Genomic DNA, 18,127 nt, shown 5'->3' with positions numbered 1-18,127 from the left:
TTAACCTCTTATGCTAATTAAGGTCCAGTAGGTATTGTGATCTCAAGCTAGAAATGTACACATTTGAGGGGAAAAAAAAGATACCAATTCTATCATGACATGTTTTCAGATCAAAATCCCATATGGTTTTCAATCATGGAATTGTTTTTTGTAATCCTTGTATTAGGGTTAAATTTATTTTTATTATGTTAAAAGCTTTGGTTTTATTCATACAAAATCTGGAAGTAGAATGTCTAGACTTTGAATTATATTAAATCCACTGCAGTTTATCCAAGGATTATTTATTTTAGGGTTATTTGTACAGAAGTGCCATTAATGTGTTGAGCAGTTTGTTCTTGGACAGCAGGGACATGACAGTCAGCTGTAACTTGAGGGTAAACATAGCATTTATTACGTCTGTCTTGAATGTTTTGCTATTTTAATGATAGTAATTGTTCTTTAGTTATTGTTGCATTCACAACATTACTTCTGGGCATGTTGACTGGACAAGCTGTCAAATTAAGATGTATTTAATATGCCTACTGGATTTTGATACTGTACGAAAGTAGAAAGCCTGGTGAAGCATTCTAGTGAAAAGTGCAGATCATAGTCTCAGTTGTGGTTTAATGGCAGAGTTGCAAACAATAACATAGAAGGTCAGGTCTTTCTTCAGGTATTTTCCAAATGGGAAGTGTTAGGATTAAGGCTTGGTAGTGTATCTGGAAGTTAAAAGATTTTTTCTCCCACAATACTCATATTTTTTTAATATAAATAAAATTTAAAAAAAAAAACCAACCAACCACCCTTACTTTGTGAAATAATACCTTTGAAAACTTACTCTGCTATTGACTGCAATGAAAAGGCATTATAGTAAAAAAATGGTGCACTGATTTACTTCAGTATGATACTTCTGGTAAGATTTATCATTGCCTCCAATATATATATAAAAATATATTTGTATAAAAATGCAGAATGCAAGTGGCATAACTGTTAATTGGCATCAACTTTACCTAAGGTATACCCCCTCTTAGTATGATGTTATGACACACTGACACCATATCTCATAAGCATGCTTCTAGTGATAAATCCAAGAAGAAATTATAGTTTGTCATAGGGGAAATAGCTTGCTTTCATTTTGATCCTTAGAAACTCCTTTTTCTGAGGACAAGAGAAATAGATACATGACTTGCAACACAATTTCCTTTGCTCATCTTAGTCATTCTTACTTTTAATCTCCTCATAACAGATCCATTCCATTTCTGATAAGAGAAGTTTTACATCTGAAAATCTCCAAGTACTTATTGTGCGCGAGTTGATCTGAAGTTTAATATTCCACTGCTTATAATTGATTTTTGGTGGTCTTTGCTTGATTGCAGACAAATGTGAAAGCACTGATGGATAATGTCACCTTCTCAGGAGCTTTTATCACATCGCACTTGCTCACCCGTTTTTCTTAGTGACAATTCTAAACTTTGTTGAAGCATAAAACTCTCCAATTTGTGTACACTTGCAATAGTTCTGTATGAAACATTGCACTTCAGCAATTGCACTTCATGTGTGGGAGGAATATATTTAGCATTCATTATTTCAAATCTGTTTTTTCTCTGTTGTCATGCCATTTGCATCTCACAGTCTTAGAGAAAGGATCCACTGCTCCTGTTTATCTTAGAGGGGGATAGACTGTGTAAGACTTCTCTTGGGGAACACCTGTTTCCCCAGTAGTCTCATTGATGAATCTGTTATTGGGATCATTCTTACAAGCAACTGACTGGTAGCATGAGTAATGTTTTCCTAGTCTAGTTCTGAAGCAGGGAAGGAAGTTAATTTTTACCAGGGATAGAGAAGTTAATAAGTTTGGTTGTAACAATCTTGCCAAAATCTGCTGTCTGTAAGTTCAGACATCTAATGTCAAAAGAGTTACTCTTGTTCACAGATCAGTTAATTTTAAAATACAAGTTATTTTTTATTAAAAACAATTATAAATATGCATATATTCTTACACAGTGGCACAAACTTGTCTTTGGACTGGTTACAGAGACAATAAGAAATTTATTCTAATAAACTTGGCTGTTGCAAGCACAGATTTGTTTTAAGAGGCCCACAGTTAATTTTGTAAAATCCTAAAACTCTTTGAGGTAGAAGATAAGTTACACATTTAAAAGATGTGTATGCATGGGGGAAGCAGTTGCTTATGTTAGTGCAAAGACACTTGTATATATTTTGGGCATACAGGCTACAAAGATTAGGAGAAAGAAAATAGCATAAAAAATAAGAGCAAAAGTAAAATTACTTGGGGTCATCTTTTAAGTTGTTTTACTGACAATTTAGTGACACAGGTGCATGAGAAGTTGTTTATATAATTTAGAAAAATAGGATGTCACCAAGCATCAATGTCAATTCAGAGCTTGCAGTCTGTTTTACATAGTAAACTCGGTTTTTGGAACAGTGGAGATTTTTGAAAATTTACAGTACATAACAGCTGCTTGAAGCCAGTCTTTTTCAGGTGTAACATGTTGATATGAAGTCATACTGTTGCCCTCTACTGGCATCTGCTGAAAGCTCTTAAGGCCTTACTCATCAAGTACCGTTGTCTCCAGGGTTAATTTCTGAAGGACGCTGTTAATACATTTCAGACAAACTCAAAACCATCCTTTGGAAGCAAAAGTCTTTCTCTGTAAAGAGACCCAGGGATGGGGGGAGAGAGGGAGGAGGGGTACAACTCCTACCTGTCAATGCTCATCTGCTTACAAACTGCTGAAAGCTTTAACTTCTACATTCAAAAGCCCTAAAACATAAAAATGTCAGCTGAATTAATTAAATATTTGAGTACTGACAACTGTTGGAGTGTTTGAATTTCGGAGGCTTGGATTAAAGACATATAGGGTCATGAGAGAGAGTATCATATTTCAAACTGCTCAATGAAAACACAGGTATAACACAATGACTGTTGTCATCATCCTAAAAAAAAAAAAAGCCAAATTCACACAATTTTTCTTTGAGAGATGGCAGAATACAAGAGAGAAAAATATTTATATTTCACAAGTAGTTAGCTACACAGTTTTTTGCTGCAGTCATTAACAGTTATCTAAACAGTAATAAAAGACAGAAAAGAACAGAATAGTCTTACCTACTAAATAGTTGGGGTTTTTTTATACCCTTCTATAGTAATCTAATCTCAGCTGCCCTCATATCTCTATACAACCTGTTACTATATGGAGATTTTATGTAGAACAGTGTCTATCAGTTGATGAGCTGTACTGTATTCACAATTGGTCCTTCAGAAGAGCTGTTTCTGTAAGCTGTCTCTATTACATACTTTTTGTGATCCTTTGACATCTTGTTCCCAAGAAAGAAAACATTCAGTATATTCCCTCTGAGCAATCATGAAGGAACACTTCATGCTGAGAAAAGATGAGAAGAGGATGAGGCTTCCTTTCTCCAAGTCAAGATGAATATCCCTGTTATTAGGGACCATGGAGCTTTAAATGCTTTCTGTTACTGGCACTCTCTTACACTCTGATCTTTGGCGTATCAGTGAAATACGTCTGTTTTTTTTTTTTTAACTGCGAAAGTAGTTAATCTTACTTACCTATTTTCGAGGATTGAGTATGAGTGTTAATAAGTGTTTGACATTTGGACTATGTTAAATCCATCTATAGATGCAAAGATTCTTTCATGAGTGGAAAGCTGTGCATTGACTTAGAATAGGCTTTGCTTGACTTGTATTTTCAAATAAGGGTTTTTTATACCTTCAGCATCGTGATTGTGTAGAAACAATTCCATTTTGTTAATAGAAAAATAGTTATTGTATCTTAAGTTGTTGAACTGTGTTATTGTACTAGAAACAACCTGATATTTGCTCTTAAAGTATTGTGTACAGAAAAAGGAGGCAATTGAGTCAGATTCCAGTGAATTGCCTAAAGAGTTAAAAATTAAAATGCCGTTGGGGAATTATAAAGCTTTATCACTTCTTCCAAATTACTGAGCTAGCTTAGAAACTCTTCACTCTGATTCTGAATGGCTCAGTATCCACATTACACTAATGTGAGTTTGGGAAAATTGATGCTAAATGACACCAGTTTAATGGAGCATTAAACTAAATACCTTTAAGATAGGGGATGCTGCAAGGGAGATGCTAAGATCCTTCTGCTTCCATTTCAATCATAAATTGTGACACAAGAATTGCAGAAACTTTTGATTAACTAGCTTCTAGCAGTTCAGATACAGCATTAAAAAAAAGAGTAGATTTTATATTTCATTGGGATTCTGACACCCAGGGGGCTCTAAAAATGACCAGATGTGAAATAGAAGAAATATTGGGGAGCAGTTAATGCCTAACCATAAAAGTGACCGTGTGTAAGTCACTGTAGAATGTGGTTTGGGCAAGGGCAGTAGGTGTCATCTTTTTTTTTTCCTTTCTTTTTTTTTTTTTTCCCAAGGCTCTCTGTGTGATACATTGCTAGAACAGAACCGAGCAGCAGAGAGTAATATTTTAATCTAGCCCTGCATCCTGCTAAGGTGGACTTTTATTTGTAATTTTTCGAATGCTTAGATCTCTTCTTGTTTGAACTGAGTGTGAAGAAAAGACCAGGAAAAAGAAAGTATTTTTGTTTGACAAAAAAATGTGCTGGGAGGCCTTCATATACTGAGGCCATATTTATGGATTCTAATGCTTCTCTTGTTTTCAGGTGAGCGTCCTTACCAGTGTCCTTACTGTGACAAAGCTTTCAGCAAGAATGATGGATTGAAGATGCATATTCGCACCCACACAAGGGTAAGTGTAGCTTAGTTTTTATGGTTACTTGAGGATTGTCTATGAATCATGTGTGGCAAAAAGTAAATAATTACTGTTTGTGTAGAGATCAGGCTATACCAACCAAGATAGTTTATACTTATCAAAATAAGAGGCAAAGATTTAAGTCATTAACTGTTAAATTCTGACTCCCTTACTGACCTTCTGTTTTTTTCTGTGTTTGATTTCTTGTATGTTGAAATAATAGCAGTACTAACTTCTTCCTTTAACTTGTGGTAATTTATAGATATAAATTAACATTTGTGATTGTTTACTGAGTAAACAACTCTGTAAAGTCTTCACTGTTCTTTAATCTTCAATATCCAGTGCTTTGATTCTTACTGTCAGCTTAAAATCCAGTCACTGTGAGCTTATGTAGAGACTGTACTTCACTAGCTGATGACAAATATGAAGCTGCTAAATGACTTCAACTTTAGAAGTTATCAGTAGTTTGTGCAATGCTTCCTGGTGGTTTCACTGGGAGCAGGCTAGTCCCATGTTGTTGGTTGTTTCTTCTTCTTTCTAGCTGTTAAATCACTTTAAGAAGCACTATAAAATCCTTTCTGTTCTTACTGTCCTATGTTACTTTTTTTGCACCAGGAGAAATTTCATTACCATGTATGTTCTACGTGGCTGTGAGTGGGAGGAGCGGTAAACAAGACTGTCTCTGAAATAGTGCCAAGTTTAATTTTTTCCTGATTTGTCATACAGTCTGAGTAAAACCAACAAACCCCCCAGCCTCTGTAGAAAAAAAAAATTAAAGAAAAAAAGAATAAGAATAGGCTTTTAGAGCCTGTAATGTTATATTTCTGTTGACTACAGTGATTTACACCAAGTGATGATTTCTTCCTAAATGCACGCTCAAGAACTTTACAAACATTATCTTCATTGCTTAAAAGCTGTAATTTAACTGATAGCAGTTATTTACAGCAGGATTGCATATCCTACAGTCTTAGAAAAGGCAGTACTTCAGTGGAGGAAAGCTGTGCATTATTTCTTGATAATTGCATATTTTTTTGATAGTTGTACGCATCAGTCCTGATTACCTGCACAATGCAGATAATAAAGCACTCGGATATATTATGTTAACAATTAAAAAAAAAAAAGTAATTTCTAATTGCACTGAATGGAAAACTTATAGTTGCTCTTCAACTGAGTGTACTTTCTTGGGATGTTTCTTGCCCTTAGCTGTGCTCTGAAACATAATTATGCACCTTAGTAGAGAATTTGCTATTTTATTGTTGTTTGGCTGTTTGCTACTACTTCTTCTGTGTAACTTGTTGCTTACATATATTCCCATATGTCATCATATTTTGCCTCTGTTACATGTAAGCAAAAAAACCCCAAACCAACATGCTTTGAAATTTGCAGGCTGCCTCCAAAATGCTTCTATAAAATTGGACTGAAAGACAAACTGAGGACTTTACATTAATGTTGAAACAGGAGGAAAAAGAAAATAATTTTAACACTGATTATGAATGACAGAAGAACAATTCAACCAGTGTTTGTTATTTAGCTAACAGGAAAGGGAAGAGTTAGGAAAATAGATTTTACAGAGTGGTGATTTCTTTTTAATATATGTAGATGTTGTAAGTAGACAGATTTTGTATTGCATTAAGAACATAATTACACTAAGAACATAATAAAATTTGACTTAAAATGTCTCAGAAAATGTTCTGCTGTATGACATAGTCAAAATACCATCATTACAGAAAGAAAGGACTCAGTTCACACCAAATGTGATATGAATGTTTCCATAAACTTGAGATGTCATGATCATCTAGACCTGAACAGGTCGTGTATCAGTTTTTCTGTTTTGTGTGTGAGTGTGCTAAGCAGACTACTGCAAATCTTTACAGTTATACTAGAGGATTAAAATACGCAGGCACAACATGATTTTTTTTAGACCTTGGTTTGGTGTGTTGATTATTTTTGCTCTCATGCTGCTTATATGACACTCCTATTCTGAAGCTTCACAGTGAAACTTATTTGTGCATGAATAGCATTATATATTAATTTATCCCAAATAAATATTTTTTTACTTTGAGGTAATAAGAATCAATATTGGTAACATTAACATTAGTAGCTCATTTTGAAAACTGAAGTCTGTTACTATAACCTTGCTTCTCCCAAGTTTCCCTCGTCCTCACACTTCAACACCTTATTCCATATCTAAATAGAACGGGATAGCTAAAAATATTACAGTCTTAGAAGCAAAAAAAAAAGTTAACTAGTAGTATTAATAAAAATAATAGAACAGAAAGCAAAGCTTATTATGAACTTTCACAGATTTTAAAGTCAGAAGGAGTGGTTATGCTGAGTGTTGTTCTGCAGAACATTATCCATGCAGTACTGTAGGATAAGAAGCTGTAGTTTAATTGTTCAGATGAGTAAATATTAGTACAGGTATAGGGGAATAAATATGTATTTTAGGTGGTGCGATTCAGACATAAGTGAAAGAGAACAGAGTGGTGAAGGGAGTTTGGGTATTTGGAAACAATAAGAAGGAAGAGGGAGAGAGAAAATACTGAGAGGTAAGTTGAAAAGAGGCCATTATTTACAAGACCACTTGTGTGCTTGGCAAGAATATGAAGATTTGTTTAATGTTTGTAGTAGGTTGATGCTTGTCAGGAATGTAGTGGTTGACACTCAGGATCTCATTAAGAGATAATGAAAAAATTAACTAATTGATCCTTGTGTTTGGTGGTGTTTATGCATGACTTTTAACTTAATAGTGTGTTGAGAGGAAAAAAAAGACCTAGAAAAATACTATCCAGGAAACAACCCCCCCCCCCCTTTTAGTAGAGAAAACAGCTGTTTAGTATGTAGGTTATATAATAGTTTCATAACATCAAGATCACCAGCCTGGAAGTTTCTCTGAACAGGGATGCTAGCAAAGCTGAAATCTGTGCACTGTCTGAGATGCAGAACTCTTGACAGTTTCCGCCATGTGCTTTAAGACCAGGCAGGTCTGTCGTTACTGCCTGAGATGTTCTCTCTTTTCCTCTTTCCTACCATTTCGTTCTCAAGAAGGCACATGCTAGCTGCTGGAGAAAAAGGTGGGAATTCTCCAGTACTCTTGCTCATTTAGTCAGATACTCTCTTTACTCTGCGTTGTAGAGGTGATTAAGAGTTACAGATATTAAGATGGTTTACTTTACAAGGTTGATAGCATAACATATTTGTGTGTAGTACTGATAGTTGAATTTCCAACTTCGAGCATTTCAGATCTTTAACCAAGAGCAATATAAGCTGAACTGAAAATTCCGAGCTGTTCACGTGTGTCTTTTTTGAAGTGAATGCATGCAGTCACATTGTAGCACCTCTCTGGTGCTCAGGGTAGTTGTGGTCTAATTCTTCATTCTGGAAATCAGAGACTATGTGTATGTTAACAAATAGTACAATGCAGTAGTAGGTATGTAAAGTGAAACAGTTGGTGCTGAGGACCTGATGTTTATCTTGTATGTGTTTCAAGAATTTTACTGCAGGTTATGCATAGTCTGGTCCTATGGACTGAATGCACAATAGCACTCCCTGGAATGCATTAAAGCTTCTGGTTTCATTTTTTTCCAAAAGGAATCTAGGTCATGCAGTCCAAAACATTTTGGAAGTGTGCACCGAAGCACAGTAAAAAGGGACACTTGGGAAGTGTGCTTCAAAAGCACACACCTGATCTGAATATAAACACTAAAGGAGATGTATTCTAAGTGTACTATGTAAGAACTTTTCTAGTGAAGAAAGATTATACCTGTGCAGAAATAGCTTGAAACTCCTCAGCATGATACTAATTCACTATAACTTGTTCTGTGATCCTAGGCCATTTAAAGAAAGACAAAACTAAAGATTAGGAAATAAAAAATATAGTGTGTTTGCCATTGTTTATTTTTGTCAGTTCTAAGAAAAAGAAAAGCCAGGAAGTCACACTTGAAATTTCTCCCTTCAGGCATCCGATGTGTTGACTTTTCAAAAGATGATGGCTATTCCTTTTCTTACCCTTTCCTACACATACCTTTTTATATTGAAATTTATTCTTGCATGCAAAAGAATTATTCAAAGAATAAATAACAAGATGTATAAATCCAGAAGGTATTTTTGTATCAGCTAAGCCTAGTAATGTGAAAGTAAACATAATCATAGCACCCTTCCTCAAGGGCTGTTCTTGTATATATATTGCCTTTTGGACAGAAAAATTGTGAAGTAGCTTAAAAGTAATAATATGACATTCAACAAGGAGAATGTCATTGTAGAGATTAAATCTAGATATATTTTACCAGTGGGATTAAATGCCAAACCTGATCCTGTGGATCAGGGAAGGCTGCTGGAAAAATCATTGTAGAAAGTTGATTAAGGTCTGGCAGCTGCTAAACTGAGTACAGCCTGGGTGGCCACAGGTGTCAGCTCAAACTCTGGAGTAAACAGAGAAGGTAAGCCAAAACCCCTACTGACAATGTAAGGAGAAGAAAATACCAACCACCTAATATTAAAATGTCACCTGAGTACTGATTTGTTTCTATAAAAGTAGATGCATTTTGTTTATGGTTTGGGTTTTTGTTCTGTTTTGGGGTTTTTTGTTTGGTTTTGGGTTTTTTTTTTTTCTTAAGAAGAAGAAATATAACAGCCTAAGAAAACATAAATGAGGAACTCACTGAAGTTCTTGATGGAATTAATTTACAGACCATATCAGCTTTGAGGAAATACATGCATACTTCCAGCCTTCACAGTGCAGTAAACTTGAGCTCTTTCCTAAGGCTTTATTCAGTGCCTGGCATAACATTACATAGTTTGAACTTAAACATGTAGAGAAATTATTGTATGTTACTGCAATATAGTTGTTAATGTTTGGAAAGACTATCATTGATAGATGCCCAGAGTTATTGTCATGTCAAATTGATGTTTTCATTACTTCTGAAAATGGTAGTTTTATTACAGTTTGTTTCAGTTAAATACATGTCAACGATGGGAAAAAAGAAGTAGAAACCATTTGCAAATGTTTTTTCCATCACTTGGTTTGAATATTTCATATCTATACTTTGAAGGTATAACAGATACATGTAGTTTTTATAGCTTGTTAAAAAATCTGATTTCTGGTGATTGGAAGGCTGCTGGCTGTAATGCTCAAATTGTACATTTCTGAGGTAATATTTAAAGATTAGAGAAATTACAGTGTTTTGGTAGCTACATTTCTTTGTTTCAAGCATAAGTGCCTACTGTTTAAAAATGCCTTAATCTTCAAGTATGTTTATAAAAACACCTAATGTTCAGAGATTATACTGTAGGAAATAGACCAAATTAAATGATAAGCATATTTTTGTAACTCTGCAACTAACCTTACTTGTCCACACTTGAAATGCTTGGCCAGTGTGTATATTTTTATAGATATATGTACACACACACACATATATATGTTGCATTGAACTGGTCAATAGATTGGAGTTGATGTTATGTAGCTTCTGGACACTTAAGCTATCTGTACTCAAAAAACTGTTTAGGAAGCTTTGTCTCCTGTTCTTTGTTATTCATTTGAAGCTGGGCAGCTTGGATACTGTTAGCAGTGTAGCCTCAAAGTTGCAAGGATTGGTGTGATCTAGTGGCCCAAGTATCGGACATGTTTTGAAGTCAACTCTTGAACTCCTTAGTCTCACAGTTGATTTGTTAGTGGTGGCTGAGAGTATTAGTCTGAAGCTTTTATGAATATGTCTGCATGGGCTGCAGTCACGTAAGTGACTTCAGTGTAAAGATATCCTTAGAAGCTAAGGAGTCAAGGCCTGACATAGTATGTGCAAGAGTTAGCCAACTTGAGTTAATTTTGAGTTTTATTTATGAATTCCGTTGGAACAGGTGTAAGTCATGATAAGTATGGAAGCTAGGCAGTCTCATGTCAAGGTTTTTCTCTTCAAGTCAGTGTTTCAGCTTGCTTCTGGGACAGTACAAGAAGAAAACTGTCCTCTTCCAGGTCCTGAGTTAAACAGTCTTTCCAAGGCACCAATTTGGAACTTTACACAGCCCCCTCTATTCTTTTTTTTAACCCAGGGGAATATAAAAATACAATAATAATAATAAAAAATAAAATACCAGAACAATATTGGCAGTTGTGCACAATTTCATTTGTTCTTTATTTCCCAGGAAATATTTGGGCTTAAAGTTTTAAAAAAGGTCATGTGTTCTAGAAACAGCATACCATGCTATTGCCAAAAAAAAAAAAAAAAAATTACATTGGGTACTAAATATAGTATTCTATGCACATGACAGTGTGTAATGAAATAATATGAGGTGTTGATTGAATTTTGAATTTTGTTCAATGTTAGATTTTCTCTATATTTCCCTATTGGTGAGACATGAGTGAGTTCCCAAACATCTGTCTGAGGATGATGACTTTGCCAGTGTTGTGATTTCCTTGCCTGTCGAATCTATGTTTGTATACAGAATATAGAAGGTTTGAATCCCACTGCATCTATATTTTCACACTCTTTTTTTCTATGTAATGTTGACTGATTATCATCTTTTCCTTGTAGAGTGAAAACATATTTTTTTTATCTTGATACTGTTGTTTTTGCAAGAGCAGATTAACATCTATTGAATTTTCATCATGGCTGATTAAATAAACCCTCCTTCACTAAATCTTAGGGGCAGAAATTACTTCAGCAGTTTAAAAAAAAACCAAATAAACAAAAACTTTGCAGATTGTAGGTAGCAAATAGGCAGAACGACTGTGGAAAATGGGAAGTTAATGGTATAATAGAGTTGAACTAACTGCATATACTAGAGCTTTTGAAGGAACACACCTTTTTTCTTCTGGCAGGCATTTCATTGAAGTTGCATGTTTTTATTTTAATTACAAATTTTATTGCAAGAATTTCAGATTATTTTAAAAAAAATGAAACAAACCCCAAACTGAATTAATTGAGAACTTTTCTAACAAAAACATCAGTCACTTCTAATAAAAGTGACTTTTTTGTTTAAAATTTCGAAAATCCTTTCACATTTGTTTCAACAAGAAAGTTTCTGTGCCTGCTCCAGTTACTGGAAATATTTTTTTTAAAGAATTTTACTTCTCAACAGAGGAAATGTGTACTTGTAAACTGATTGTTTATTGAGTTTTACTCATTATAAGATTCAAATCCCTACTACTTCTGTAGAGTTGTAAATTCTCATCAGCTTTTGTCTTCCTGTGTCAACATTACTTTAGTAATTTAATGCAAGTCTGATAGTTTAAGTAGGCCTCTGTCTGTGGGTGAGACACTTCCTATAACTTCCAAAAACGTTCCAATTACTAAGAGAGCATCTTGTTAGTTCTTGCACATTTTTCACACTTAAGATACAAAACTGGACTCCATTAAACTCGCACCATCTGTGATCTTAAGTGACTTAGCCTCTCTTCTCAACAGGGGATGTGTTGCTAGTGGTGATGACCTAGCAGAAAGTATCACTGATGTTTTTTTCCTGACATTAATCAGCTTAGTCTTTTTTTAGGGCTGAAATGTAACTAAACATCAGCTACATAAGGCACTCTTGTTTCGGTAGGCACTTTACTGTCTGTCTTACTGCACTATACCTCAATTCCCAGCCCTTCTATTAAGATGAAAGCTGGTCTTTTTAAAAGAATTGAGCAATACACTGCATGTTACCACTACATTGATAGTGAAACTACCCATCACTCTTCTTCAATGTAGAAAAAACCTGTGCATTGACACTGGAATTTACTGAGGCTCAAAGGTCTGTTACCACAGCTGCTGTCTAACAGGTTTTCTTGTAAAGAACAACTTGCTTGGCCTGGCCCTCAGCATGGTCTGACAATATCTGTGGGGAGTTTCTAGACCAAGCAGAAAGATCCGTCCGATTCTCTAGGACTTCTGTTACTCATTCATCGCTGTTCTGCTTAACTTCTGGTAGAAGTTTGCTGTTAATGAGGCTGCAAGGTAGGTTGTGGGTTGCTTATGGGTATGCATCATGAACCCGCTGTTAGGCTGCCTTTGGTTGGACTCTTTTCCAGGCCCCTGAGATCATGCTTTTCAGGCTGTTGTAGCCCTGAACCTTCATTTCACATTCAGGTGGGTTTTTTTGACAGGATGATGCCTGTTCTGGTCACCATCTTTTGGTACGTGCTATGTACAACTGGCTGAAGAGCTCCTGAGCGTGGTTCGAGGGACATATCAACATTAATAATTAGTAATAACTGAAACGAAGTGTTACTGGTATTAGGAAAAGGTTTAAAACACACAAAGCAAAGGGCTTATGTGAAATATGTAGGTGTCTTAAACTTCACCTCATTCCCTCAATGCCTAAGGTACCCTTTAGATAATGCTTCCAGACATCTGTATTTGTCACTGTCCTCCTGGTTTGTAAGCAGGTCACGTCACTGTCTTTTCTGCATTGTCAGGCTGGCAAAACTATAGGATTTCCAGGATTCTGTTTGAGAGGTCAGCTCTTGGTAGCTGTAAGCCTGACTAGTATATTTTAGTGTTCTCTGGCTGGTCACATTTTTCCATTCTTGCTGAGTTTTTCAAAACAATTTTTTTACTAACCGTGTGTTCAAGTGATAATGCAAATACATGTAGCAGCAAATAATATTTATTAAGAGTTCAAATTCTCTGCATAAGGTTTGAAAGCAGATAGCGTTACTGTATGTACATCTTGTGTAGGCATTATAAGACTTTCCCTTTAGGAGCAAAGGAAAACTCTTTGGCTTAGAATGAAAGCAATTAAAAGCAAGAAGAAAAAAAATAGGTTAACTAAAGGGTGATCTACGTATTTTAAAATATTTTGCTGTCAAAAATACAAGCTGATATTTTTCTTTAGCTCTGTCTTTCCTGTTGTAAGAATAAATCTCACCCCAAAAAGTTCCATACCCACTGTTTCCCAGGGAATTTAGGTTGAGACCTGTTCAGGCTCATTCAGGTTTTACCAGGAAACATGTATGTACTGGGCCTTACTGTTCATTTTTCCAAAATAAGTAATGTTTGTCTCCAGATTTGTCTGTTATACAGATCTCAATTGTATGTCTCCAGAGAAGAAAAAATTTGTGTGGGTTTTTTTTTTTTGGTTTTGTTGTTGTTTGGTATCATTGCCATTGTTCATGTCTGGCAATTTTCACACTCATGTCACAAGTGTAAATGCTTACATGTAATATAACATTACATTTAAATGTTTACATGTAATGTAAGATCTGATATGAATGTTCAGTTTTCAGCATAAAGAAAATGCAGATATGGCAAGTTGATAGCCATGTGAAACTTGACATGGTCAGTATGTCTTACCCCGAGATGCTAGTAATTCTAATATGTGCTTAGATGTATGAACATGATCTACAGGAAGAAATGTGCAATATGTGAAATTCTGAAGTAAATCAGAAGTAAATCTGCTGAATTCAGGATATTAAAAAAAATGAGCATAAGAGAGATTAGATCCTAGATAACTGGGATTTTAAGTATACTCTGTATGTCAGTTAAAGCTTAAGTTTTAAAAAGGATTATTGAGTAATATTTCTGTATTCAACAAGTCCACTTTCAAAGTAGTATAAATCTGCAATCACTCTAGTAAATTTAACCAAAAAAGTAAAGAATAAGGTCTCCTGAGTGTGGGTTCAGCCCAGTTTTAATCGGCTCCTGCCACCTTGGAAAGAGTTACTAAACTGTTCTTAACTCTCATTTATTTGAATCTTGAGCTATGATTTATTTGGATATAGTAGTGTCTAGATTATGTTTTTCTTGCTGTTGCTGTTGAGCTCATGTAATAGTTCTAAATTCAGATTTAAAAAGTTATTTGGAGATACTCCTACCGAAGTAATTCATGTTTTACCTGTGTAATCAATTTTACCAGGTTTAGAGAAACAACCACATGTGCACTAGTGCTAAGCTAATATACATAATGTATTTATATTACTGAAGGGATATACAGTCAACTACAGCAGCAGTTAGCAGTTCAGATATTCTGCATTTAAGTATTTCCATCTGCTGTGGTTGCAGGATACTCTGTACACATGTTCTATCAATCAGTTAAAGGTGGCGTCAAATGGCCTTGAGAATTTGTCGTGTTCTGATGTCTTACTAATGCAAAGCACAATTTGCATAGAATCCAAGGTAGTAATTTATGATTCAGCTATCCACAGAGAGATGAAGTGTGTATTGCGGGCGCTGTTTTATTTGTCGTAGTTATTAAAATGTTCGATTCCTCTCAGTTTTAATGTAGTGAAATGAAAATCATCAGAGACAGGAGCTTCTAAGTTAGCATACCAGTCTTACAGTGAAGCACCTTCCAGAATACCAAGTCCCATTTGGGCTCTCCTTGGCCTTTCTTTGTTTAGAGGCAGGAAAGTTATAAATCCTCATCTACATATTTCTATTTATGCCTGGTATACTTAAAAATGTAATATTAAATCACTGCAGTATCAGCTACATCCTGTCTCTCTCACTCTCCCTGCTCCCTTCCTCATTTATATCATCAATAAAAGAAAACACATGTAATCCTTTGGCTTTGCTGCCACCGTAGTCAAGGCCTGGCAGATGCTTTTTGAACAGAGGGTAGATTTATAGTACTAACAGTTGCTAACTCCTCTGAAGTTGGACTTACATGATCTTCCCAATGACCTCCTGTTTTGTTGACAGTTAGCAGGTTTTCCCCTTTGCTTGATGTTTAAATTTGTCCAACTTTCTTCTAATCCCATCATTGGTCCCTATTGTCCTTTTGTGGTGGCATTAACTTTTTTCCATACTTATTGTTGTGGTTTTTATCTGTTTTTTTTCCTGTTCACGTTTAGAGCAGTGGTGGTTATGCCAAGCCAACGTCATCTTTTCCATGTTAAAAAGTTGCCTTCTCCAAGTATTGTGCAATGGAAATTTGATATGAGGGGAAGAAGGGGGAGAGAGAAAAGAAAAAGCACAGAATGTTTTGTTTTGAAGAAAATAGTCTCTGAGAATGATGTCTTCTTCGAAACTGACAAAAAAAGTCTTTTTCTCTGGAGAGAAACTTAGGGCCAAGTTTTGTTCTGGACAGCACTACTGATTTTACTGAAATGGACACAGATGTGAACAAAGGGCAGCTTAGCTTAGGGGAGAGGGGGCTGGTGTGAATCAGAATTGTCTGCTGAAGTCACTGGAATATACAGATGTAAGGAATCTAAGATTAGATCAAAGACAGCTTTGGATGTGTTTCATGTACTACATATGTGAATTTGAATAAAAATGCCAAGGGGATGGTTAGATACACCCTTTTTTGCCATAGAGAATAATACAAATAACCAAACATAAGCTTGGGGAAGATACTACAGCTCAGGCTTGTGACTTCAGCTTCCCAGAGGTTATAATGGCTCTTTCTCCAAAATGGAATCCTGAAGTCCCTTTAACTCTGAAATTAATAATCGTGATCAACAGTTAACTCTTCAGATACCTGAAGGACAAGATGATAAAAAGGGAGCAAGTACACCTGGTACGGTTTGCAGTAATGAATGTTTTCATAGGTGCTTAAGATGTACATATCATATACTTTACTTTGCACGTTCTGTGGAACAACCTACACAGAGAAAGGCTGTTTTCAGAGAACTCACAGAAAATGTGGTTTATGTTAACCACAATGTAAAACCAATTAAGGGGGTGTTGCAGAAACCTGCTTTTCATATGGCTTATTCATACATTTCCTTAAAAATTACAGACCTGCTCCATGAAGTCTTTAGTCAGTCTAGCAAAATTCCCCATGACATGAAGTTTTTGGTCTAGATGATGATTTTTTTTTAAGATCAGCTCAGATCTTTTTTAGGTAATTTGTTATGTTTTACTCTGTATTGAAGAATCGTGGAAATTACAAAATTAAGATAATGATGAAAAAACACAATGATGATAAACATGTGTAAGGAGGATCTTGCACAGAAAAGCTCATTAGTGGCTTCCCTTTAGGCCAGTTTGATTATATGCAGCTGGGCACTGTGTACTCAGCCTGTGTCAGTAGAAAGATTTGTCTTGCATCATAATGAAATATACTTTATTTATCTCATTATTTATTCATATCTGAAGTTGAAATTGCTGGAGAAATGCTTTTCCCTAGGTACACAGCTTACGACCTGTTTTTGGTGAGCTAGAGGATTCCTGCCACTACAAGTTGAGACGTTTCTGTCTATGACACTGCGTTTTCTAGGAAACCTCATGGGAGGGTAGTCCAAAATCAAGAAGCCGGTTTTCACCCCTGCTGATATATCTGGACCTGCAAAGAGCTGCCCTAGAGAGAGAGCTTGGGATGTACCCAGAACAACACTGATTTATAGTCCATTGTATTATATGTACAGTTTATGCTGAGTACCTGGCAAGATTCAGCAATATATGGAGACCTGATTGTCACCTACATACTGAGAATAGGAATTCAATAACTAGAGAATTTCTTCACTTTGTAGCTTCAACAGCTAAGCTGAGTTGTTCCTTCTCACTTATCCTTGGACGCCACATTATCTCCCAAAAGACCATTAAGATTACTGCCTGTTATTTGTTAATTCATAGACTTAGCTTTTTTATTGCGTATTGATTTTCAGTCTTTGTTTTCAATTTAATTTAGTAAAAAATGCTTGCTTTTTTGCCTAAAATACCCATCTTTAGAACTTAAGCAATACAGAATTAGGAACCACATAAAGTAGAATGAGAGTGAAAGAAGTATAATTGTTTGATTCAGAAATAAAGGTGCCTCTAGAGCATCGAAAGTTTAATGAGTTTAATTAATAAAGTTAATGTGCTGTGCCATAATACTAACTTTTACATGTAATTGATTTATTTAAATGTTGTTTTCCATACAATTGTTTTGTAACTTAAGTGGAATAAAGGGGGAATTACACCTTATATAAGTTTCTATATTGAGGAATAACTTCAAAGAAGAAAATCTTTATATAAGTGGCTTTCCATACATATCTCTAATTATTTATTTGAAGTCAGTGAGCTTGTAACTTTTATAACTTTGTGTGTTACAGTAGCTGCTAACCAATAGTTCTAATAAAAATACAGATGGCTTGGTTGCCATCTGCACTTCTTTTGAGATTCTGCAATGAATATGTGATTAACCTTCTGTCACCACTTTTGAAAATAAGGTTTTTTTCTCTACCACAAGCTTTCCTTGTACCCCCTCTTCGTCTCCTCACTTCTTCCCCTGCTTGGAAACCTGCTAACAAACCTGAGGTTTTTATAGACATCTTACTTGTCTTTATGCTTTAAGCTTTTGTGGAGGATAAAGGAAAGTACATTGGAATTTTATGTTTCTGTACCTTTCACATTATGAAAAACAGACTCCCAAAATGGCTGGGTTTGAAAGACTGGAACAGATAATTAATTCATAAGTGGGTGTTGAAGTGGAAACTGTCAGGCCACAGCTTTCCCAGCTTTCACTTAA

At 35.4% G+C, this 18,127-nt stretch overlaps 1 protein-coding gene across 3 annotated transcripts in view; it reads left to right on the top strand.

Annotated features, from left to right (window-relative positions):
• Positions 1 to 18,127, top strand: part of PRDM5 (PR/SET domain 5) — an 89,497-nt gene that overhangs the window by 65,030 nt on the left and 6,340 nt on the right. For all 3 annotated transcript variants that reach the window (XM_052814416.1, XM_052814425.1, XM_052814409.1), the window contains exon 14: positions 4,668 to 4,753. In XM_052814416.1, coding sequence (XP_052670376.1) covers positions 4,668 to 4,753 — 86 coding nt within the window. The remainder of the gene's footprint in view (positions 1 to 4,667; positions 4,754 to 18,127) is intronic.

This window comes from Harpia harpyja, chromosome 2 (assembly GCF_026419915.1).
Source record: "Harpia harpyja isolate bHarHar1 chromosome 2, bHarHar1 primary haplotype, whole genome shotgun sequence".
NCBI lineage: Eukaryota > Metazoa > Chordata > Aves > Accipitriformes > Accipitridae > Harpia > Harpia harpyja.
This window is presented reverse-complemented; position numbering and strand designations above follow the sequence as displayed.